Source organism: Helicoverpa armigera, chromosome 16, assembly GCF_030705265.1.
Source record: "Helicoverpa armigera isolate CAAS_96S chromosome 16, ASM3070526v1, whole genome shotgun sequence".
In the NCBI taxonomy this organism is placed as follows: Eukaryota; Metazoa; Arthropoda; class Insecta; order Lepidoptera; family Noctuidae; genus Helicoverpa; species Helicoverpa armigera.
In genome coordinates, this window is record NC_087135.1 from 1,211,666 (window position 1) to 1,236,815 (window position 25,150).

The 25,150-nt window shown below is 35.4% G+C and overlaps 2 protein-coding genes across 3 annotated transcripts in view; one reads left to right on the plus strand and one right to left on the minus strand.

Moving 5' to 3' along the window:
* The window catches only part of LOC110369850 (acyl-CoA:lysophosphatidylglycerol acyltransferase 1), a 236,573-nt gene that overhangs the window by 191,273 nt on the left and 20,150 nt on the right, over positions 1-25,150 (plus strand). The window lies entirely within an intron of this gene.
* Positions 11,690-15,821, minus strand: LOC110369851 (piggyBac transposable element-derived protein 4). Of its 2 annotated transcripts, none has more exons than XM_021325431.3 (2): positions 15,683-15,821; positions 11,690-13,802 (listed from the first exon to the last, which is right to left on the minus strand). In XM_021325431.3, exon 2 carries the CDS (start codon positions 13,793-13,795, stop codon positions 12,014-12,016), a length of 1,782 nt encoding a protein of 593 aa, XP_021181106.3. In that variant the 5' UTR covers positions 13,796-13,802; positions 15,683-15,821; the 3' UTR covers positions 11,690-12,013. The 2 variants fall into 2 exon arrangements, with proteins under 2 accessions (XP_021181106.3, XP_021181104.3); XM_021325429.3 differs by lacking the exon at positions 15,683-15,821 and adding an exon at positions 14,534-14,639.

Consider the following 25,150-nt stretch of genomic DNA (forward strand, 5'->3'; position numbering starts at 1 on the left):
CTTGTGCCCTTGTGTTGTTGTCTAGGACCGTGGCAAATCTTTCTAAAAAAACACCATTCGAAAAAAAGAACATAGTCACCACAATATTTTGTATTTTTATTTATTTTTCCAGGAAAATTACGATAGGTATCTCTGAATACTTCATACAAACCTCCAATTTTCCCAATAATAAGCCTTTGACTGTACGGATCCTCAAATCCATATGTATGAGCCAATACATTTTCCATCAAAACTTCACGAAAAAAATACAAACACCAATAGAAATTCATCATTCACAGTTTCCAATACTAGAATCGTATAAAAACTGCCAGAGCAATATCCATTGCCTTCGGGGCAGTTACGTATTCAACAGATACAATTTTTTCCATTCAAAAATATACCTTAAAACTATGTAGTCAGAGCTCAAATTCGATCTCCCAAAACGGTTGACAGGCCATTTGAAATTTTCAAGTTGCTGTACGAATTTGGACTTTAAATAAAGGTGATAAGGTTTATGTATGTTGTCAATTGTCACAGTGACTAGATATGAAAGGTTTGTTGACGCAATCAACGTTGGCAGGTCACAGTACGGTCAAAGGTTCCGTAGATATTTGCGAGGACGCTATGTGTGTATAAAATATATGTTTTGTATGTAGATTGTGGACAATTGAAGCTGGCTGTAAAAATGAAAAGTTTTTTTTTACTTGTTATAAATATGGCCTTTATTTTAGAGTAATTTTTAAACAACTTTTCATGCTTAAACATTAAATTGGTAAATGCATTTAACCAGACCTTGATTTGACTCATAATCCTAATATGTAAATAAATAGGTATTATAAAGATCGTTTCTTTAAAAGAAAATTGTGACACTTCACATTTTTTATCAAAGATGCTTAGTAACTTATATGGTAGTATTGCACTGTAATTTTATAAAATCTTCCTTCAATCCTCGTTTATAAAAAGCAACAACTTCCCAGCTCTTAGCTAATTAAAAACAATTTCAAGCAAAGCAAATAACTCACACACACACACACACATACACATATTGCATTATTTAGCGTAGCATCCTTCCGTAGCATATGCGGCGTAGCACGCGAGCTACGAACGTGCTACGAGCGTAGCAATCTGCTACGCGCGTAGATAGGCATCTTTATTATTGCCTAGTAGGTGATGAATGTAGGCTTTTAGAATCCTAGTATCTAACCTACATTACCGAGGGAACTACAATAGGTTCTATTCAGATTAGAATAGGGGGAAATGGATCCCTTTTTCTAGATCGCGATTGCAATTTATCTTAGGATGGTACGGTGAATAATAGTGGAAGTACGGTGAATGAGATTGCTTTTATATGCTATGGTTGGTTATTGAAAGGCTTTTCTTATTATTTTTTTACTCAAATGTTTCTAGGCTTTTACTTCGACATAATTCGTCTAACCATCCTACATTTGATATTTATTGAGTTCGAAAAGAATCTACAGAATTTTTGGATATTGATCTAGACACACGGCAGTGTGTCCGCCAAGTTCGAGCAAAAAAAGCGACACACCGGCCGTGGGTTATATTACACGAACCATTTCGGGCCAAATTCGACCCCCCTGTAACTCAAAATCTATTTTATTTACGCATATCAAATTTCTAGTATCTGTTGAGACCCCCTCACTTATCTAAAATACAAAATTTCATTAATATTCCTATTGTAGGTCTTGAGATATTGACGTCAGAAAATCGCTATTTTTACTATACACTCACTGACTGACTGACTGACTGACTCACTCATCAAAAACCTAGACCACTTCCAATGGTCGTATTGACTTGAAATTTGGCATGGAGGTAGGTCTTTATGTCAAGGTAAAGGGAAAAATCTGAAAATGGCCAAGTGTGAGTCGGTTTCAAAATAATGAAGGTGTTTTATACCCCTAAGGAACTAAAACGAACTAAATTTATCTATATTTATATAATATATCTTCGAATGGTTGTACCGATCTGAAATTCGTTGCAAAGGTTTGTATTTAGTCAAAGTAAAGTAAAAATCTGAAAACGGCCAAGTGTGAATCACTTTCGAAAATAACGAATGTGTAACTTTGATCCACGAACATAATATACGATAACATGTCATGTCAGTCAGTTGGTAAATCTAGTCCATTTAGTTAATCTAGTTCATTTCTTTGTAAGAAACATAGTGCTTATTAAAAAATCTGAAAGATAGTATAAATGAGACATTTCTTTAACTAACTTCATCATAAGAAAAAAATAAAATAAACAACCTTACAAAAATAAATGAAATCCCACCCAAAACAAAAATGTGAAAGACTGCCAAGTTCGATAATATGGGAACGCTTCGCCTATAAAAGAAGTGAGATCTGAATAAGTACCAAGTTCCATACACATACCTCAGTTAAAAATAGTTACTTTTTAATGATGTTACTTGGCAAGTTTTAATAGAAAATTAAATACTTGATTCATTGCGTTTAGTAGGTTTATAACAAGGTGTGTGAAAACTTGCCAAGGAACAACATTAAAAAGTAACTATTTTTAACTGAGGTATGTGTATGGAACTTGGTACTTATTCAGATCTCACTTCTTTTATAGGCGAAGCGTTCCCATATTATCGAACTTGGCAGTCTTTCACATTTTTGTTTTGGGTGGGTAATTCTTAGAAAAATACAAAGAGCATAACCTCATTCTATACAGATTTCTCAGAGTAAAGTAACAATATCATAAATAAGCTATCACAAATTCTCTAACATATGCTACGCCGTAGCTTCGTAGCTCCGTGCTACGCCGCTGTTGCTACGAAAGATTATTTTTCATAAGAGCATTATTTTTCTACTACTTTATATTTCAATATGAGCTTATTTGTTTGATGTTTAAGTACATGGTTTCTTTTCGAAGAAATATCGCTTATCATTCTACTGTACACAATTGTCTTTACATTCAATCTATAGGGATTACAAAAAGCTTTTCAGAAATATTGTTTTATTATATGAAAAATGGTTTTATACAATTTTATTTAGTGAGCAGTAAAGTTACTGACTACTAGAGATTAAGATACGTTTATGAATCTTTTTTAAATTATAACTGAAACATTTTCACATTTTAATCGATTGAAATTAATTGTTGGGTGTGATAGCAGCCCACACTGTACTTCTCAAGGTGATATATGTAGTAAATACCAGCATCACCTTTCTTGTTTAAAATATATTGACATGTTTAATTTTATTAAAAATCTTTTCACAGAAATAAATAATATGATTCATTTACACGACACACAAAACATTTGCCTCTGAAACACCGCAACCTAAAACATTCAAACAAAAGTATCTTTAAGAAATAAACAGCACTGATCACAATTCGATTAGCAAGCTAGCTGGCTATAAACGTCTCATTTGTCAAATTTTATGGCTGACCCGCCCTCAATGATGTTTCATTCCACTAAGACTTTAGATTCGTTGTAAGTATAGTTTCCACTAGTTGGTCTTGTCCTATTTAAAAAGAAGTTCGAATAATGGGTGTGAACAATCATAAAATTACTGCTGGCTGTCAGTTTTAAATCTCTGACAGTCAGAAGCCAGAAAGTCTGACAACTTGTCTTGCCATGTATTCGGCTACTCGAGTGAGTTAAGAAGGTTAGACAGGCAGACATATAATACTACTAGTTACGTAGGTTGGAAAATTCTAAGCAAATAGTTATACAATAGACCAGAATCCCGTATGCGAGTGTTGTAGACAAATACAATACAATAAACGTAAATTCAATAAAACATTCACATCACCAAAATTGGAATCAACCTACAAAAATCTTCCTAACATTTTCTATACTCACATAATTTGATGTGAACCTTAACATTAAAAGTGCTTATAAAAGGTCGAGTACCATGGCCCATTGGCCCTGATTCCACATTATTGATGAGACCGGGATTACTGGATGCTGCAGCCGATCAGTGATTGATATCACCGGTCGTTAGCGTTTTATGTATCTCTCCCGAAAGGATCAAGTCAGGTATGGTTATGGTTCACTTGATGGTAATTGCTTCCGATAGTTCGCTGTGTTGGGCTTGTTAAAGTAGGGTGATATCTGGCTCCTTTGATAGAATTTTTGAAAGACTTTGTAGCTGCCCTTTTAGTAAAAAATAGAAACCAACCAACTATTTAAAATTATCTAGAGGTATAAGTTTTTTACCTATACTAAGATCGAATACATTATTGGTATATGCAAGGTTTTGCAGTTAGAAAACACACATACAGTACCTACATGCTGTAAGTAAAACTTTGCACAGTGTTCCCTTCCAAAAATTCAGTAGAAAAAATAAAACTCAACGACACATCCAGACTAAGCCCCGGATTTCGTTAATTTTGTGAAACGAAAATTAAAATTCTCTGAAAAAATGTCAGCATGTCGTTTTTAGAAAATTGTGTTTTGAGTTTTTCGTTATTTTAACGCCCACTGGAGCTTTTAAAGCGTTATGTTAAAACAACTTTTGGATGAAACACAGGTTTTTAGTACCAAGATGGATTAAAATTATTTAAAATATAAAAGCTACTTTTTACATTACATTCATTTTCACTTACACCTCGTCCAACTTTTTCATAACACACCCAATTATCTACCCACACAAAAAAATGAGAACACGTTCTAAACAAAAACATATTTTATTCAACGTAATGACATATCTATCATAATATAAAATCAATACGACCTGTCTGTGACAATCCTTTGAACGTCACTCAAAATGAATACAACAGTGGCACGTAAATGAAAAAAAAATCTATCATTCGAAATAAACAGTGGAGGGGGAATAACTACAGGCCAGAATGGTTCACAAAGGGCCTGTCAAATCCATCGAACCTTTGAAATAATGGCCGTTAGATTAACTGTACTGACGAAGAGGGATGTACTTTTTGGAACTGTCATTTATTATTTTTGTGATGTATAATTTTTTGGCCACTTAAATTATTGTTTGGATCAGTGGGCGGTTTGTGATAATGAAGATTATATTTTTGGTTTGTGGTGAAGATAAATTGATTAAAAATGTTCCATGGAAATATAATAAATTCCTCTGTTAGTAGTAAGTGCCAGCTTTAAGGCCTGGAAGATTTAAACCAGTAGGGTTTGACGGTACTAGAAAAAATAAAGTAAAGCTACCCTATAACGTCTGTGTCACTTTAGGTAACACTGGCAGTAGGAAAAGCTTTGCTTTTTGAGCCTCTCAGAGGCACTCTTAAGGGTTAAAGTTAAAATTAAATCTGCATGTTCAGAAGCCAAAACTCAGGACCGAAAAGGACAATTATGTCATTAAATATAACGCCAAAATTAGACCCACTTCTATTAAGTTATGAATTTTGATTAGATTTATTTTTCTCCCGAAGGTTCGGTAGCTTTCTCGTCCGTATTTAATTAATTTGGCATTTAATGTAATTTATTGCGACCCCTTCTGCTTTCATTGCAAAGATTTTTTTTAAATTAAAGCGATCCTTTTTTCCTCTCTTGAGTGTAAATGTGTAATATTGACATTTTCGCTAGATTAATTCGAGTAAATAAATCAGGTTTATTTCCGAAGGGAGCGTCGGTAATTGCTTTAATTGCACCCCCTGCATCTGTTCGTGTTTTAATTATTTTTGATGTACGTCTTATCACAATATTTGCTTCAGTGCGTTTGTTTGAGCTCCTCAAATTAAGAACTGAATGTTTATTCAGTTGTTTTATATCTACCCTTCTTGTTTTGCTATCTGTGGAACCTGCACTAATATGAATAATAAAAAAGTTTTTGACAAGCCGAACCAAATAAATTATTTATTACATTTTAAATAGGTTGAACAACTTATTTTTCATATAATTTAGCGTTAGGATTTTTTCATTACAAACAAATTAATTAGTGTAACAAGTGGTGTACTTTATCTTTTGTTTATAAAGAAACATTACAAAAGCAATAAAAACTTCAATAAAGTCTGTCATTCAAAAAACTAATTTAGCCAGCGCCAATTCTTTTACGCACTAATTAAGTGTTTCACTTAATTAACACTTCGCCCATAAATATTAAGTTACTTTAGTTTAACAAATTGGCTGTAGTGTTGGGAAGAAGTTTCGATAAAATTGACCTTACGGTACCCTCGTGCTTGCTCAGTCGGCTAACTAATAATAAAAGTTCTTTATTCGCCCCTCTTTAGTTTTATAATGTTTTATCTGGTGTACGTGCTGCCCAAACGGCTCGGTGAACTGGCAACATCTCTTTGAAAATTTTCTTCACTTCATTGTTGTGAAGAATTTTTTTAATATAACTAAAAAAAAAAAATTGTGAAACTATATTTTTTGCGCTGTCCTTCAAAGGTGATATTTTTATTTATAATAGTTATATTCATAAACCAGCGAAAATTATGTACCATTTTACAATTTGTAAGACAGACCGATTGCTGCTCATAAAATTGTGGTTCGGAGTTTTTGGAATACTCAAGCAGACTTTTGATAAAATGAAAAATAAAATCCTTTCATTTGAATACTTATTTATGTATTCAAATTGTGTATAACGCACTCAAATCGAATCAGAAACTGATTCTTATTCTCCCTTTTCCACATAAGGGAGACAGTATAAAACATAACGTATGTACATTTAAAAAGCAAAATATCTCGCAAACAAAAAGAAAAAGTTAATGCTCCACACCTCCGGATCTACATATTTTCCGTGCTTAAAAAGGGATGTTCTCATATTTGTCGATGTTTTCTTAAAATATACATTTTGAACGCTGCAAATATAACAAAAAAATGTGTGTGGTATGTGATATCATAAATTACTATGTAGAAGATACAGACTTGAGCCAATAATTTCAGTTTTATACAAAAACACAAATTATTGATGTCCAGTTCTGTGTAAACAACGTTAATATTCCGAGCACAAAACTTCTATATTGCTGAAATAAAATCGTACAAAACTAGATGGAACATTTCAACCGAGCAAAGTTATTAACACAGTTTCGCTGTATTGGGACTTTGAAACTGTCAATTTCCTTTCGCTATCGTCTGCGCCACTATCGCTACAATAAAATTTTATTGGCCAGCTATCGTTGTCGATAAATATCTATAGTCTAACTATAATCTAGAATTTATCGATAAACGTCAACAGCACTACTCATAAGTTGGAGTTAAGGTCGAATCTCAAACAAAACGCGACGCTGAATTGCCGGCAAATATGAGCTCGAACTTAGGTGGGCACCGAAATTAGATTTACGAGTTCGGGAATTTTCAGAACTCAGCCGGATCAGTACCGAACCTCCTGCTAAGGTACGCATTATCATATAAATGCGGAGTTGACGGAAAAATATTGGCGAGGTGTGCCGCGGCTCCTCCTGTAGTAAGTTGAGTAAAATAGGAACGTGAGCCAAATAATACGGTGTTTAGCTGTAGGAGGGGTGATTCAGTTAACGGTACTGCATGAATGTTTTATTTGCGGCGCTGCCTCGGAAATGAGCCGTGATCATCTTTGTTTACACATAATTCCTTTCTCTTTTGATATCTGGAACGCTGTTTTTATGCTAAAATTTTCTATTAAGCTCTGAAACGTTTTATTTTAAGCTTTTATCTTTAGGAAATAATGTTTAGGCACTCGCTTATTTCCATTATACGTGATACTCTTTTGTGCACATGGATCTTGTTTTATCGTCGCGTCGTAAAATTTAATATTTATTGTAGCGTCACAAGAAGAATATTTCTGAATAATGAAAGTTGCATGAGCCATGTCTGTGTTCGCCAACAATTCCCCCACAAGTTAAGTAAAAGAATATTATATCTTCTGCGGATTAACAAACGGAAATAATACAGAAAAAACTTTCCAATGGGGGAATACTAAGAAGATCATACATTATTTAAAATGGCTTAACGGTCCTCTTGGTATCAATAAAAATATTAGGTATCAATAAAATCTTGCTTTCTCTTTTTGGCACACAGACAGAATTTATGTGATGATCGAAACAATAAACCTATACAAAAATCAAGTTTTAGTATAAGATATCTCAGCAATGATCTCGAAAGAAGTGCGACTAAATCTGGCACATTATTGCCACCTGTCTTGAAAGCAAGTGTGCTCTAAACCTGCCTGGAGCTCCAATTACCTGAGTCTGGATGTCAACGCACCCAAATTTGCTTACAGCTTCGCACATACACTACCTTCAAACGTGTTCAAACGAGCATTACGCAAGCACCGCACGTACCTCACCTACGTTTTTTGTCATAAAAACAAACTGTTTGACACTAACGCATGCGATCACAAAATTTCATTGCAGCTCCATATTTCCTATTATTATTTTTTGGATCGCCGTATAAAGGCCAAAAGGGATCCTTTTATACCAATTGTTTCGTCATAGCCTCATAATAAAAACCTTTACGGAGCTGGGGATTAATGCGGGATAGTTTTGGGGGAAATTGCAAGCGGGGGTGGTTGGATCCCTAGAGATTGCGAGGTGGGGTAGGTACCTAATAGTATTTATAATGGCGGCGTGTGGGATTAGGCAAGTACGTGACGTTACCGCAGACCTTGTTAGCTGTTAGCTGAATATGTGTTTATGTTGGTACGCTGTTCGGTTGAGAACCTTTTCTGGTTTTAACGGGGCTAAGGTCTTTATTAGTTGTGAGTGTTATGTCAGTTGTTTTAAAGTTTGGGGTTAGTTTAGTTCTGTGTTGGAATACTAAATATGCGTTAGAATTAAAGTAGTATTTATTTTTATTCAGTCCCCAAAATAGACTTTAAAATATTATATATAATATACTAGAACCCACCATATTTTTTCTCTTGGACAATCCCGCAGCCCTGGCAGGATCTATAAACATATTTAGAAATTCAAAAAACGCTTAACAAAAATGTATTGTATCTAGCCTTTTGCTACATTTACACACAATCCCAACTTCCATAATTGTATTAGACCGACCACCTGAATAATGCGCTTTAACATCACGTCCGCGAACAAAAGCTAAGTTCTAACATGCTGAAATGAAATTCACTAAGTTACGATTCAAATTGGCTAGCCGTATAGTTTCTAAACTTTTAGCTCGCAAACGGGATCATATGTAACATAATAATAATGTATAGCTGACCGCCGCTGCTGTGGAGTTTGGCACAATTTTATTTTATGCGTGCTGCAGTGGATGCGAAATATTGAGGATTTTTTACAGGCGGTTTTTGGAAAAATGATGGGTGGAAATCTGTTTTAGGACTGTCTAGTTTGCAATTGAATGTGGAGTAAAAATATTAAGGAGGTTGGAAGAGAAAAAATATTAAGATTCTCATTAGGAGTTATATCAAAGTCCACTCTATTAAATATCCACTCCTCACACCTGGATAGTCTACTTCATCAGTCACACCTTCATCGATGTGGTCTATAGATCCTAAGATTAACGAGTTCAATAAAATAAACTCGTAGATTTAGTATAAATAAAGGACTCGGTTAAATATTGATGTATGAATCGCATGGCTATTATAATTAAAACATTTCAGACGCTGACATCAGCTCAAAAATTTGCAAATAACATTATAACAAATGTAGTTTGATAACTTCAAAAGTGAAAACCAAGCATTTACTTATAATAACATACTGAGTAAATGCTGATGAAGTTGTTAGTATAAATTACAAAATTGTTAATTAGAAAATCATCAACACAGCATTTATTTTATAATTAAGTGCTTGCGGTTATATGTCTAAGCTAAATGGCTTATATTACATTATGTATGAAGAAATTTTTGGACCAGTACAATTTATTATGGTAACACTAAGATTCATTATTTTGAAAAAGGGTTTTGGGTTTTAAAGTTAAGATTTATTTTTGTTTTTTTGTAAGTTGGTGTTATCTATTGAGTAATTTTATTTTTAATTTAAATTACACGTCTCGAGAGAAAAACTGTAGCTTTCTAAATCATATGTTTTTTTTTAATAGCTCTGCTCAAATACTCCTGCGTATCTATTACTTCTGTCCCTTCTAGTAAGTTTTACATTATCATGAAAATGTTCTCCAAAATGATCCCACATACGAGGACTCCCTACCATCGGTAGTTGGCCACACATCCCTATTCATAGTTGTAAAATATTGGCCAACTTGCAGGACGGTAGATGCTTATTGAATTATATCCGTATCCGAGTCCATTGTTGTAAGTTTTAATGAATGGCCTTCCCAGTCCGAGGCTTAAGGCCTCCGCACGTGGGCCACTTTATGGGCCCAGCCTTATTAATTTATGGCCTGGGCTTAAAAATGTCAGGAAAAGTTAGTGTATTTTAATCTTAATTAGACTGAGGCACTTAGTGAAGGGCTCCCATAAAGGTTAGTTAGTACGCCTGATAACGTGAAAATAACTGGGCGCCCGAAATAAGGTTCCTGTAGATGTTTAGATAAAAAGATGAATATATAAAGAGGTCTTTATGCGTGTTTTATTTAAACTGCGGGTTTTAATGTGCTGTATATTCTGGCTGGTGAGTTTAATTAAACCTTACTGTTATGGACGCTGCAATTTAATTATATCTAAGAATCTAAGAATTTTCTGTTGTTGCTCTTTTCTACTTTGTTTTTCAGACTGATTCTGACATATAATTAATATAACATTCTAGTTGGTAAGGATTTATACAGAGAATATAATGCAAAATGAGCTGAGCTAGAGACAAAAAAGTAACTGGATTAAATTGTGATAGTTACCTATATCGTCTAAATTCTGCCTTACTTAAAAAAAATAGTAATCAGACACATATTATTTTATTTAATTTAATAATTATAGTATTGTTAAAGTAAGTGGACTCTAAAATATATCAACACAAAAAATAACTAACATTAAACAAAAGTACCTACCATTGACTACGATTTGACGATAACCCCTTCATGAATCAATAACAGTTACTGTAACTGAAATCCGAAGTTTATCTTTAGAAGAACTTAGATTAGTTGTGGATTGGTTCTGAAACAATGCGGTTCAAAACAGCTAAGATATCTGATGAATTTATTGGCTCGGCTGAAATTATTTGGCGAAGGTATTCGCGGTTTGTGCTATTAATCAAATTCGGTAATTTGTTGGAATAATTATCACAAAATATGAAAATTCTGAAGTCAACGGGAGCCACATTAAGTAATATAAATAATTATTCATAATAAGGCAATATGAATTGGTTGGTACCTGCTACATGACCAGACCAGGCTTACAAGGGGCCATTTAAAACATTGGTACTAATTTTTGTCTGGTAAGACTGGAATGCGACCCCAAAATAAAGGTCTTATATAAGCTAAACTATATCCAAAATATGGCTAAAATATACTTTGATAATTATCATTTAACTCTGAATCTGCAAAACAATGGTGACACTAAGTATAATGAGCTAATAACAGCAAATAACGCTGATAGACAGCCGCTGTCAAAATCTTTGTCAGCCCTCAAACTTTTTAGACGATTTTGTTCGCAAACAGCTCGATTTTCCGCTAACGCAGATGATTAATTAAACAAACTGAAACTCCTTTAACCAATCACATTACATTCAACCTTATTTGCTTAACCATAAAGGCCATTTTTGCTGGCAGTTACAGAGTATCTGTCTTTATTATGTGGTTCGGAAATAAAACTGCTCCTATTATAGTCTCTGTTATATGTATTTTATTTATTGTGTGGATTAACACTTGTTGCTAAGTAGGTTATTAAACAGGATTATTTGGTATTGGTAGGTTTATAGAAGTAAGAAATAAAAAAGACGGTAAAGTTCCAAACTTGTCTTTATTAAATAAATCACAACGTGATACCTACTACACTAAAATAGTGATACATGAGTTTACTCAAGATAATTGCATTGAATCAGTGATACATTTTTAAAATTTTCACTGAAAGGACGTTTTTGTCCACACTTAACCTATTCGTATGAGTATTAATAAGTCTTATAATATGCGCACAACGCTGTAGTTCAACTAGTATTTAATACGATTAACATATTTTTAAAATTAGGCAGTCCAAATATTAAATCACTTTGGCCCTTTACAATCACAATCACATCAAGTATCATTGACGACTTAAACATAATATAAAAATTACTTGGTATGTCTAATGAAGCAATTGGTGCACATGTATTTACTGTGTTCAAAACAAGTAAATTTCGTGCAGATCACGCAAACTTCTCGAGTAGTTTTGTTCATGTGAGCTCGTCTACAGATATGGCATCTTCCACGAGGCCCATTGCGACCACACGTTGAAGGCTTATCATTCAATTCTATGTTCAATTCCACATCCAGCGGTATGGGCATATTCAATAACTCGCACATCTTTTGTTTTATTATCTTCGGTATGTTGTCTGTGTACATTCTTCTTTGCACCAACGGCTTTATCATGCTGAGCGCTAGTTCAGTTAGAAACTCCCGGCGCACGCTTCTCTCCTGCCCTCTGTTTATTGTTAGCACACACAATGCGTTTATAGCGGCTATGTTCAGCAAACGAAACAATATAGTCAGCGGCCAGCGACGAGAATTCCTCGTTACATCATTCTTTGAACACATTTTGTCAATAGTTTCTACCGCATTTTTCGTTCGATTGTAATAAACCAAGATTTCTGGCTTCAGTTGATCACCAGAGTTTATATTGATGTAACCCTGACAATGCTTTGTTGACATCACAAGAATAGCTTTATCAGGCTTGCAAATGTATTGGACGAGAGCAGCAACGTGACAAAATCCAAAATGCGAAGAATATAAAGCTTTATCTTTGATTGTTCTGAATACTCTTGGCACTTCTTTGTTATTTGGTTTCACTGCTCCAACTATTGTAATTTTTTTGTCAAACAAGGCTTCGCCAGCCATCAAAGACGTGAACCAATTATTCATCGTAACATTGCGATATTCCCCTTGGATTGGGTCAGTCATTCGCACTACAATGTCTACCTTAGTATTACTAACATCATATAGTCCAGGATTATCACCCACGTACAATTCCAAATTGTAAGTGTACGGATACTGGCAGTCTGCTAATGCAAACATTTTGATGCCATATTTAACAGCTTTCTTCGGCATGTGCTGTCGGAATACACATCGTCCTTTATAAGGAGTCAGTAGTTCCCCCAAGTTAAGCTCATGACTGGGTGTGAAATGCTTCTGAAAATTGTTTACAACAATTTGGAATAACACCCTTATTGGTGCCATTTTATCTTCAGTTATGCGTTCAGTGGCAGGATCGTTGAAACGAAGATTCTTCATTAGAAACCTATATCTTTGAGAACTCATTGCCAGGTAAATGGCTTCCATCCCAATTCCTCTTCTGGATTCGAATAGTTGCAAGAAGTTTTCTCGGCTTGTTTTTAAGTTTCCACTGAGGAACAGAATACCTAGCAGTGCATATATTTCTACTTCGTCAGTCAGTTTAGCATCTCTCTCTCTTGCGAACTTTTTCTGTTCTTTAATGATTCTTTCATTTGTAAATTTTGCAATCATGTAAATAATACTTTCATCAAAGAACAAATCAAAACATTCTGATGGGGTTTTTCTCGTTTTTGCAAAATCTTTAGGCCCTGGTACAATTTTTGGGTTGATTTCCCTTTGTAATTGGACTCTCTCATCCACAGGGTCCTTCATCCACTTAGTGCCTTCTAGACCTAAATTGAAGCTGGAACTAGGTCCTTCAATTGCATTGAAGACAGTTTCCCAGTCCAGATCATCCATGTCTGTGTCATCGTCGGCTCCACTCCCGTATTCACTTGTAGTGCTATATAACTGCTCTTCAAGATGATCCAGGTCATCATCAGAACCTGCTGGCCCGTCGATAAAGTCTTCTTCTCTATCTTCCTCAAGCCACCGTGCTATGTGCACGTCTGATCTTTGCGCCATGTTTTATCTGAAACAAAAGAATACGGATCTCATTACTAGATGACGTTCAATAAAATTTAATCTTCATTTGAAAGTGAAAAAAAAAATATGACGAGCTCTAATAACATCATCGCATCACCAAAGTGAAAATTTGCCATTATACAAAACTAAAACGTCTAAAAGTAGTCGGTAATAATTGCTGAATATCAAAAACGCCTTAACCGTAAACTTGAACCAAACGCCGAACAATAAATAACAAAGGAACAATTATATTCCACCAAACATTTTAGTTCAAAAAGAGTTAAAACTCTTTCATACATTAAACGGATGCAGACAGATTCAATATAGATACATTCACTAGAGGAGGGGGAGAAAATCGAACCACCCGCCGGTCTGCGTGTATCTACAGGTCGCCGTGATATGGGGGGGGGCACCCGCCACCGGGATCCGTCAAACCGCGTGACTGCGACACAAAAACCTCCGTAAACTATTAATACATACTTCCTACCAAAAGGCTAAATAGTCGAATAACAAAACCACAACACAGACGCTTTGCGGCCTATCGTGTGAGCTGAAATACGTTGCCAACAATTCGGACGCGTCTACCCACAAAATTTGCGGCGGGGAATGGGAAAACCATTCGCCACAATGATCGCTTTTTCCATTCAATAACTACCCTTAAATTCTTCAACTGATAGAAACGAGGGACCAAAAATATACATAAATTATGTATGTATTTGGCTAATTAAAAATACATACGTGAGTGATAGTGGACGATACACGATGCACTCCGCCCTCTATGCACTTTCTGACACAACCATACACTTCAAGCGCACGGCCGACACTGATGTTACCGAATAGCCGCCCTAGTTAAATATTATTGACGAGATTTATTTCTGGACGCAAAAATTAAGGTGTTTCCTATAATTTGTGTGGGCTTCACAATGTTTTCTACGCGACCACTTTAGATTAGTTCGGATACGAAAACCCTTTGATTCGCTAAGATCATCTTAAGATTTTCTTCTCGCATTTGTTTAATATTTCCATTCTTTTGTTCTTATCATTTTAGTTATCTATGCTTTAGGTTCTGATACAGTACTTAAATTACTTTTTGGAAAAGAAAAAAAACAATTTCAGTTGTATGAACGCTGCAAGTCCCAAAGGGAGTTTTCTGAAAAGGGGCGGTGTACCTGGAAGTACTTTTTTTAAAGTAAATAAAAAGGTCACCCACCTCGCCAAAGCTCTTAAGCGCATTGGAAACGAAACGAAATTTCGTTTCATGGACAAAATTCAGTCGCATCAATCGGTTTAGACAGCACAGAGGCTGCACGCCGCTCCCATAGAATAAATATCCCGACAGACGTTGAATTCAATTAACTTGATAATATTTTTACTACTTTATACTCTATTACTTATAAGTTTTATTACTGTACGTCGAAATATTGTGTGAATATTTTCTACTAATAAAATCATGGCTATTACCATACTAAGGTCAAACATGGAATATCTCCAGATCTTTTATTCGTTTTACTGCCGCCTCGTCCTTGTAAGAGCTTCGTGTGGGAATGTATTCAAATATATTTTATTGGCTATAGTTATGACTGTTAACAGCGAGCGGTACACTCGTCCGTGAATTATATTATCAACTGTTGCATCCATTGAGGCTTCCGCGTGTTTACCAGCAATAAGCTGTTACATAAGTTTACACGAGAATACGAGGAAAATCAATAAAGCCTGACCTATAACTCTCTACTCTCTATTATACCGTTTTCCTCCAATATTAATCCAAAAAGCGGTTTAGTTGTACGTTCGTCCTCAGGGAGTCAACCCTAGTCGTTAGTTGTATATCTTAGCACATGCTACATGATATAAAACTTAATAGTGAACGTAATATCAGAAGGAACTTACTGGCAGTAGCGAGCCGTCGACATTCTCAATTCTAGTAGGAACATATTAACGAAGTTGCCGTTTTAGCACCTGTGCGGTAATGCCCACGCCATCGCCCGCCATAAAATATTGACGTCCGAACTAGTGCACAGTCGTCTGTCTGTCTATTCTATGACCGCGGAACCGGCGGGGCGGCTGCGGGGCGTCGGCGGGGCGGGCGCGGGGCGCGGGCGGCGCGTACCTGCGCCCGCCGACTCCCGCCATGGAGGGTTTCTGTATTGATTATTTGAGGGCGTTCACTTTCGCCAGTGTTTTAATGCGAGCTATGAAAATGTTTTTATTGGCAACTTGGCAGCCCCAGCGCCAAACTGAATAAACAGACGAATAAATGTACGAAAGCTCTCGTTATGCCCGATTATTCATTTTTATACCGTCTCGCTTATTTGTCGATGCGATATTTTTTTCATCGTTTTTCGTTTCGGTAATATCTGTAAAGAGCCTTATTTCGTCGAAGACCTCACAACTTTGCTTTTCAATGATTATTTCTTATTTCGTCTACTGTCATTCGTTCTCCGTATTTTATATATCAATAAATCAATTCGTTTTGAGGAGAGAGAAAAATTGTTTTTTCTTTTTCCTTGATGTGTTTGTGTGCGGGCTGATTGTTTAATTTTGAGAATCCTGTGCGAGGCTGTAGTATATTGTGCTTGGAGTCGTTAGAGCTCTTTGTTGTAACATGGAGCTCAGCGCTAATGCTTTCAGCGCGGTTCCGCTCGGCTAAAGCAGTCTCAAGCCAAATAGTCTAATTACATTGTTGACGCTGAGTACGAGAAAACATTGTTGAATGACAAGCTTACACTTGTTTTATATTAACCTTTTGAAATATTTACTGTGGGGATGTTTGTATTTGGCTTTATACTTTATATAGAATTTTAGTTCTTTGGTAATTGTAATTTTTTCTTTTCTGCTTTAAGCACGTCAATCTTTCTTCATCACAGGTACCGGAGAAAGACTTTGTAAATGTTTGTAAACCGTAGTTTTTTAAGGATCTTATTACAAAAGAACGTGTCATTAGCCTAACGCTCATCATTTGTAATAAAATTAAAAGATAAAGTATTTTAGAGAATATGTTCATTGACTAAAACCTGCATTAGTTTAAGCATGCACATAACATAAACCACTAAATACATTACCAGCTCTGCCGCAGACAGTAAAACCTGCGTCAAAAATTTTACTATCATAATAGCTGAATTTAACATCGCAAGTCATAAAAATGGGTACAAATGTAAAATTTTCATCGACCCTACCATCAAGGTCTACTCGAAAGAGGTTCGGTTCACGCCTTCGTAAGGTCTATAAAGCTACATTGACATGTAAATTTGGAACGATAAAGTCTAAAAGCTTTTCTTTGAAAGCGGATTATGGTTCTTTTTATACGGCCACCTATCTGTTTGTTCAGGTACGCCTATTGAACATACGTCTTAAGTAAGGTTAGTGGGACCAGCAATCTCGAATGATTTATTGTATCAATTGAGTTCCAGAGGTAATGAATGGAACGGCTTATCACATGTTTGGATGATTTACGTGATTTTTATGTGAGCTTGTGATAAAATTGGGTCTAAGGATAAGAGGAATGTGTAATTTTTAACATAATGATGTAGCTTTTAGCGTAGGTACTCAAGCCAGAAGAATTTTAAAATGGGTAACTACAGAAAATTGCTATAAAATCACTTCAATAGGATCTATAATAAAAGTGTTAAACAAAGCACAGATGAAAAATCTTCACATAAAAAGCTAAAGATTTATGTAAACGAAGTAGCGAGCTAAAAATTAATTAATAAATGTAACATGACAAGCAATAAGCTTGTTTTTCGTAACGATTACACCGGTCTCCCACAGGGCCGCTTGCTGTGGCCAATGCGGATTATAATTGACAATAACCTGTGGAGTACTTATACATGACGAAGGCTTTTAACGAAAGTCATTCCAATTAATGTTAAAGGTTGTAATAATAGTGTGACAGGTTAACTTTACAAACGTTTTGGTAGTATTATTGTGCCTTTGTTAGTTGGTTCCGACTTTCGTTTGTAGATCTTTGATAGATTTGGCTGGTAGAACTATTAAAACTAAACGTCTCAATGTACAAACAGCAGTATTCAGTAGTAAAACTGCCTGCGAATAATTTGATTTATAGAGAAAAAACTATGCCTATAGGAAAACCAATCGATCAACTCTCTATTCAAATTACTCCGACGATCTAGGTCCTCATATAACCCTTAAGTGCGCATCGTTCCATATATTAAGGCGTCACAAAAACTGGTTCACTAATCGTTTATCATATTCAACGCGGTGGAGTACCTGAGCAGATAATTTATGTGAATATTTCGCGAAGCTATCGGTAGGAAACATTAATTTCCGGAGACGTAACGAGATCGCTCTACGCACCTACACTGCCATGTTTTTTGATGGTGGATTTTCTCCTTAATATGTAATTTTGTGTCGATTTATTTCCATACTCCACGTAGCTTCGATTGAGTTTTCTGCAGCAATATCAGAATGTGAATCTTCTTATCATTATTCGTTATCAATATATCTCTCAGTAACACGTGCCCTCTCATTCAATACAGATATTAATCAATACGATTCACACCACACGCTTTTTCCCCTACATTTTCTTCCGCCCGCCGTTTATTCATACCGTTACCAAGTCTCGCTCGGCTGAAAGGAAATAAGTGTGCGGTCATTGCAAACGCGACCGTTTCCCTCTTCCGTGTTATGGCGTGTTTTTTGTATACTACCCCCATAAACGTAGCATTTTCCAACTGATATTTTTTGTTCCTGCACGCAGTTCTGATATCACATTAATCGGATGCAAGGCTTTAACTGGTACCCAAACAGTCTAATAAACGTCACATAATTCGTCCATAAAAGGCCTTATTTTATTACTGGCGAAGACAAAATGGGTTTTTGGGGGCAATAATAAGTTAAAAAAGCGCCCCTTTCCCTAATATCGTGCAGAGCGAGCCACTCGCAACGAGTTTTACGTGACCAGTGTCTTAATATACACCTTTTGTCTAGCTCGCTATTGTTCGAATGAAGAAGAGCGTCTATCAAGAGACTGTGAGAAAATACTCCCTCAGGGATTTGATTTTGGAATATATAATTTTCAATTTCGAATATTTTATGGCGATGTTCTAGAACGATACTCATTCGAATAAATCATGCCTGGAGCAATGAGTTGGAGCGATTTGATTGGTTGAAATTCATTTTATCATGCAGAATAATTTATAAGGTTTGAAAAACAAGTTGACATTGCTTTATAATACGTGTGACTATTATGGGTTTTATGAACTAGTCGTTAGTTTTGATTAATTAACGAAGGGGAAAAACCGTGATTATTTTCATTCCTGCAGCAACACGTAATATTTAGATTGTTTAATTGATATGTTTGTATTAATTAACTCGTTGCTAGAGTGGTGAAATAGCTTTTCGATAAAAGCTAAGTTCTCCGTTCTTTGGTAGTTTTGTTATATAAGTAATTATTTATTAAAGTAAGTAATATTCATAAGTAAATGTTGTTGTATTAATATAACCTTAATATTAAATCGAAATGTTACATCATTGTTAACTCATTTATTTTTAAGGGCACAATTTTGTTTTCTATTATCATAATATATCTGTAAACCCAGTGTTTTGCTCCAAATACTGCTTTCTTAGCCCCGTTTCACTATACCCTTGAGAGTCATAATAGGTATGGCCTTCTGTTGTAAACCTTTGTTTTACGAATCATAAAATTACGCAATTCTTAAGGGTACTATCAACGGCCAATACCTAGAACATTTATGAAAATAAATAAATCGTAGGTCCCCAAATTGTAGGGGAGAGTAATGAAAACTGGTGATTTAGTGAATTCAGGGGTAACTAGTATTTCGATGTCAGTAAATTCTCGTTAATGGATTTATTAAGTTTTTCTTGTACTATTCGTTTCGGTCTAGGAGTTATTGCTGAATGGTGCCTTTTTGAAACGGTTAAGAATATTATTTTTATTGGTGCTACTTAAAATTGAAATTCTTGACAAAGTTTAAAAACGTTTTTGAAAGAATGTTAACAAAAATGAAATAAGAATTCCATTTAAAAATGTTGAACAAAAAACAGTGCACAAAAATTCCAAGTCAGAATTTAACGTAAATAGGCATCTTCGTTATCCGAAATGAGCTCAATATAAACAACAATTTTAACTAAATTCAGTTTAATTTTTCAAACGCCGATCTTCCCGAATTCTCAAAGACGGGATCTATTAAAAGCGTCGAAATTAAATTTGCCGACTTACTAGATGAGTTTAAGATTATTTATTCCCTTCCCTATTAGCGCATAAACAAGGTTCTGTGTTACATTCTGTGTAACCTTTATTGTGTAAAGCTTAAAGGTCATTCTTGTTTGGTTCGTTATGTTGATTAAGTTTGTAATTTACCTGTGAGGGGTCAATTCTGTTTGTGTAATGAATTCCGGTTTAAGCGCCCACTCACACAGGCTATTGGGGATCGCGCGTGTCGCTGTCAGTAATACTTGGATGCAAAATAAAGCTAAACAGTATCTTTTTAAATATACAGGGCATCAAAGCTTCAGTATTTTGTGATCCGATTTCATCTTGCAATTTTTGCTCCTTAAGTAGACTGATAAAATTCATCCTTTCAATACTTTCATCTAGAATCTAGGGCAGGCTAATCTATGCAAACAAGTCAACTTTCTCTTTTCAACTCCAGAACTGGCTTTGTGTTTTTCTTTACTGTCTACTGACCCTTAGCCTGGGCATTCGTAAATATGAGGCAAGCCCAAGTTCTTATTAGCATTTAAATGCTACATTATGTATTAAATGTCTCGGAACATTCTCACAGATAGTCCAGTTCGTGTAATGGGGATTTTAAGCTTAAAAGGATTATTTTAATAATGAAACAGGAGAAATTGTGAGCGGCAACGCAATGCTAAACTTTGTTGGAGATGTTAAGACTGTAATATTTAGGCGGAAGTATCTTATGAAGTTTTGCTCCATTATAATAAACGAAAATAATGGTCAACAACAACGGTAGAAGGAAACTTATATTCCGCAATTTACCTGAATAACATTTTTGCATTTCAAAATTATTCACACCCCTACCGGTACCACATTCAATTTAAGAGCAATAACCAAAACACACGAACCAAAAACCCTACATGAATATCACATTAAAAAACAAATGAAAATCCGCAAAAAAACACGAGTATACCACTTAAAACAAACCCCTTAAAGCCGGGTAAGGGAAAAATATCCGAATACCCTCATCGGATGGGCTTCGGAAGGGCCACTAAACCAATCATTAAGTTAAACTCGCATGTCCAGACATTAGATGCTCCTGTCTATTCCATTACAGATAAAAGGCACTAGCGTCCCACAGATTTCGATTGTCCCCTCCTTAGGACAGGCTGGTAGGGTTGTCGAAAGTAATTTGGGGTTTACCTGCGTCTTGAGATTCGGACAGGTGAGTAATAAGGTAGCTGTGGTTTGTTGTGGTAAGTGTGAGTGATGAGGGAATTTGGGAGCATGTTTAATTATTTTCTGGTAGAAAGCTGGACTTTCATAAAATTGTTTCTGAATTTCTTAGGTCCTCCAGAATAACTCTCTTCAACTTCAGAAAATTGTAAGATAACGTAAATAACGTTATATAAAGGTTTTGCAATTTTAATTTCATCTCGGACCTTGCAATTTTTTTATTTGTGATTTTCATGGACTGAGGATAATATATAAAAAACTGAAAGAAATTGTTCTCTTTATTTTCGGATATTTGTCGCAGTTACGCATATTTGAAGCCTATCAGTGTCAACCCTACACATAGTATAGCCCTCCTGCTAACGTCTGCCGACCATGACCCTTACGATATTTCTCTCATACATGTACCTACATTGTTTCAAGGCAAGTCCCGTATTGATCACTGTTATCCCAAACTCTCTTACCCAGTCTCCACGCACCAATATTAAGATGAGATGTAACGATAAAGTTTCCCAGTGTGTCGGTTAATGGAAATGGTTTAGGCTTTGAGTTGTGCTCAAAAGGATTTTGGATTAAACAGCTTTTGTGTTTGATCGTCGTCAAACTTAAGGAATTGATTACGTGGGAAAATTTGGTTCGGTATTAGTAGGTGATCGAGAAATGTAAATTCCTTGTGCCTAGAAATACTTATAAAGTCGACAGATGCTGTTATTTTCAAAACAACAAATATGATATTCCCAATATATTTTTAAAGGAATTACACCAAAAAATAATTCACATAAATCCATCAGCTATTATGAACAATAACTTGCGCGAGGCACGTTAAAATCGCGGGCGTTTCAAAGAAAATCGGGTTTTTATTAAATATTTCCCCTTCGAATAGGAGCCGAGACGCCAGCGCTAAATAACAGGCATACCGGACGTTCGGATGCGGAAAATTTTCAAATAAATATAATAACGATGATAGAGAATGCCCGGCGAATATTGAAATTATTTGTTTTTGTTTTCGAAAGAAAATTCCCTCTAAATATGTAGACTGGAATGATAGTAGATAGAAGCAACTATTTGTTTAGGCAACATAAGTTTTAGCTAGTCAGCTATTTCATATTGAAATTGTGATTGGTCAACCATTTTAAAGCATGCCTTCTCTAAATGTTAGATTTAAGTAAGACGAAAAGCACTCAATAATTTCGTATCGCACCAGTGATTGCAAGTAAAGTTTTAAGAAAATCTTTGACTAGAAATAACTCAGTCTCATCTCAGACTTTCTCCACGACTATATTTAACGATAATCAATTCAGAACAAAGCAACTATTTGCAACAGTTAGTCAAGTAATGGAAGTCTATTCATCATAAACTTGTGTCCCCAACTTCGGAACGTCGATAGCAGAGGCTTCGAGAACTTTCCAAGTCGTTTGTTTTAAGCTGTCATTACCATCAAAATTGTGTACACGATTTATTCATTTCGTGTTTTGAGATTTCTCTCAGCTTACAGATTTATTGCCGAGCTAAAGTTTTTATGTTCTTCTTGACGTTCCAAATTATTTTACTTGTGATTTTTGTGTTCGTAATTTCGAATGTATTTATTTACTGTTGTAGGTGCAGCATTTTCGTTATTACTTTCATTGATTTCAAATGTTTCTATATTTTTTAAATGCTCGATATAATTCAGTTTAAGGTACCACTCTGTTTAAAGCAAGACATCTGAACACCTTATACAACGTTCCATACCATTCACCGCTTGAAGTCCACCAAAATCTTCAAGAACAATACTCAAAGTTAGAAACCTTCAATTTTGAATGATAAAAGTTAGCCCATCATCCACTTGTGTTCAAAATTTCAAATCATTGTGAACCAGTGACGCACATGATGCTGATTAAAACGACCCTGTTTGAATCCCCTTCGGCGATTTCTTTGTTTTATTTCTAACGCTAATTTTGTATCACAAAAGTTCTACGTGAACGCGTACTTACAGTTGGTACAAGTTAAACGCTGATGTAGGTTGAAATTCATGACGTTTGAAGCGATTTTATGGGTTGTGTTCTAGATGTGACTGGATAAACAGTTCCGGCGAAAATATCAGGTCAGAATACAAATTATTTCAGTAAAGGCTTAGAATAGTGTTTAAAGACCGTAAAATGACGAGTCTCCATTCATAACACAAAACCGTATTAGTATCTAAAATGTGACTTCATCATAAGGGGTATTATTGGCGGCTTGGTAAAAAAAAAAACAGAAAGAGTTAATTTCTCTTTCCCATCGCCTGTAACTTGCACCACATCATAAAGTCGAGTACAGACAATAAGGAAGACGCCGGGAGGTGTCGTCCCTAGGCGCCCCCTCCTCCCTTTGATAATTTATTATTGAAACCTCGTCTCCATTCTTTTCTTTTGTAATATTGTCTCTCGTTTCTTATTTGTTCCGTGGTACTAATTTGTTTGTTATTTTTTTCTTGATCGGCTCCGCTTTTGTACTGCGTCTAATGAAGTGCGTTTGAAAGGTTCGGGCCACGATCGAGCTAAATTAACGTTCGATTCGTTTGTAATTGGATGGGTTTCCGTGGGGTTTAGTAGTGGGAAAGTTTGATGACCCGATCGACGGACGGTTGTAGATCGCACTCATTTGTGCTTAGCGATCTCGTGACGAACAGTCTTCCGTAATTTAGAAAGGCTTGCAATTTGTGGACGTTGCGAATTAGAGCGTTCACAACCGTCTCGTGCTCCGACATCTTTATCATGGTGGAGCACTGAAGATGTTGTGGGAAGAATAAAATTAAGCAGGCGTTCTATTCTAGAAATGTAAAAATCTGCTACCTATACTGCTGATTTTTTTACGTTAAAAGCAGTATAAATAAATGATGAATTGTTGGTATCGAAAAATTTAAAATGGAAAATAAAATACTCGAGGAACAAAGGCTACACATGAAACATGCAAAAAATACCGATCAAAAAGGCTTCCGTAGGTCCTTGAACTCTTTCACACCCAAACAATGTCCCAAATGAAAACCTATAATATATTTACGTCGACGACACGTGTAGAGGACGAAAAATAGACAACGGAATATTTTCCATCTTAATAATGTGAAAATTGTGTTTTCTTACGTTCAGACAAGCTAGGGATTTAGGTATCATTTTCGTAGGCAATGTCGGGGTTACACCAAATTGGGAAAACTAAAGGCGTTGGCGCCAAGCCAGATAGACAGATATTACGTGTCTTAATACACACTGATGTAATAAGGATAGGCTGATATTGAAGGATACAGGAAAAGAAAGGGACAATAGGTGTTTGTTTGTTTATTATGAGAACCTAGCTATAATTATACAGATAGAAATAGTAGGCAAAGTCAGATAATGATTTATTCACGATACAGGCGAGGTATGCCTACTACAAAAATCATTTTTAATACATAAGATTTAATTAGTATTGCAGGAGAGATTTTACAAAAAAAAAAACAATGGAGCAAAAATGGTTTTATACAATATTCTAGGAATAAAGTGAATGTAACAAAATGTTGTTTATTTTTCTGCGAATCGCAATGAAAATCCAACTCTTATTTACTTTACCAAAAACCCAACTTATTAGCACTATGTACATATTAATTCCCCCGGGATGACGCTATGAAAATCAAACAAATAGCGGGTTGCACCTCAATATTTCGCTGAAACATTTAATTAAACTCAAAATGACTTCAATCTGTGGGTCTTTTGTTAAAAAACAAGTAGTTTGGGAGCAAACAAGCTGAACTTAATTTCGATTGGAGCGTGGCGCTGACGAATTTTTTTAATAAAAACATCACCTGCTCTGCATTTTGTCAGTACAGAGAGGGACTTTGATTGTGTAGCTGGGAAAGTGAGGATCAGATTTTTGGTCCGCTTATTTTCTCACTTAGGTACAATGTGATTGTTTTTCAATGACTTGATACATAAGTAGGAAATTATAGAAGAACCTTAATGTTGTTCAAAAAT

What these genes read in the sequence shown, in the direction of transcription:
- LOC110369851 (XM_021325431.3), bottom strand. Translation starts at nt 13,795, where the DNA reads ATGGCGCAAAGATCAGACGTGCACATAGCACGGTGGCTTGAGGAAGAT.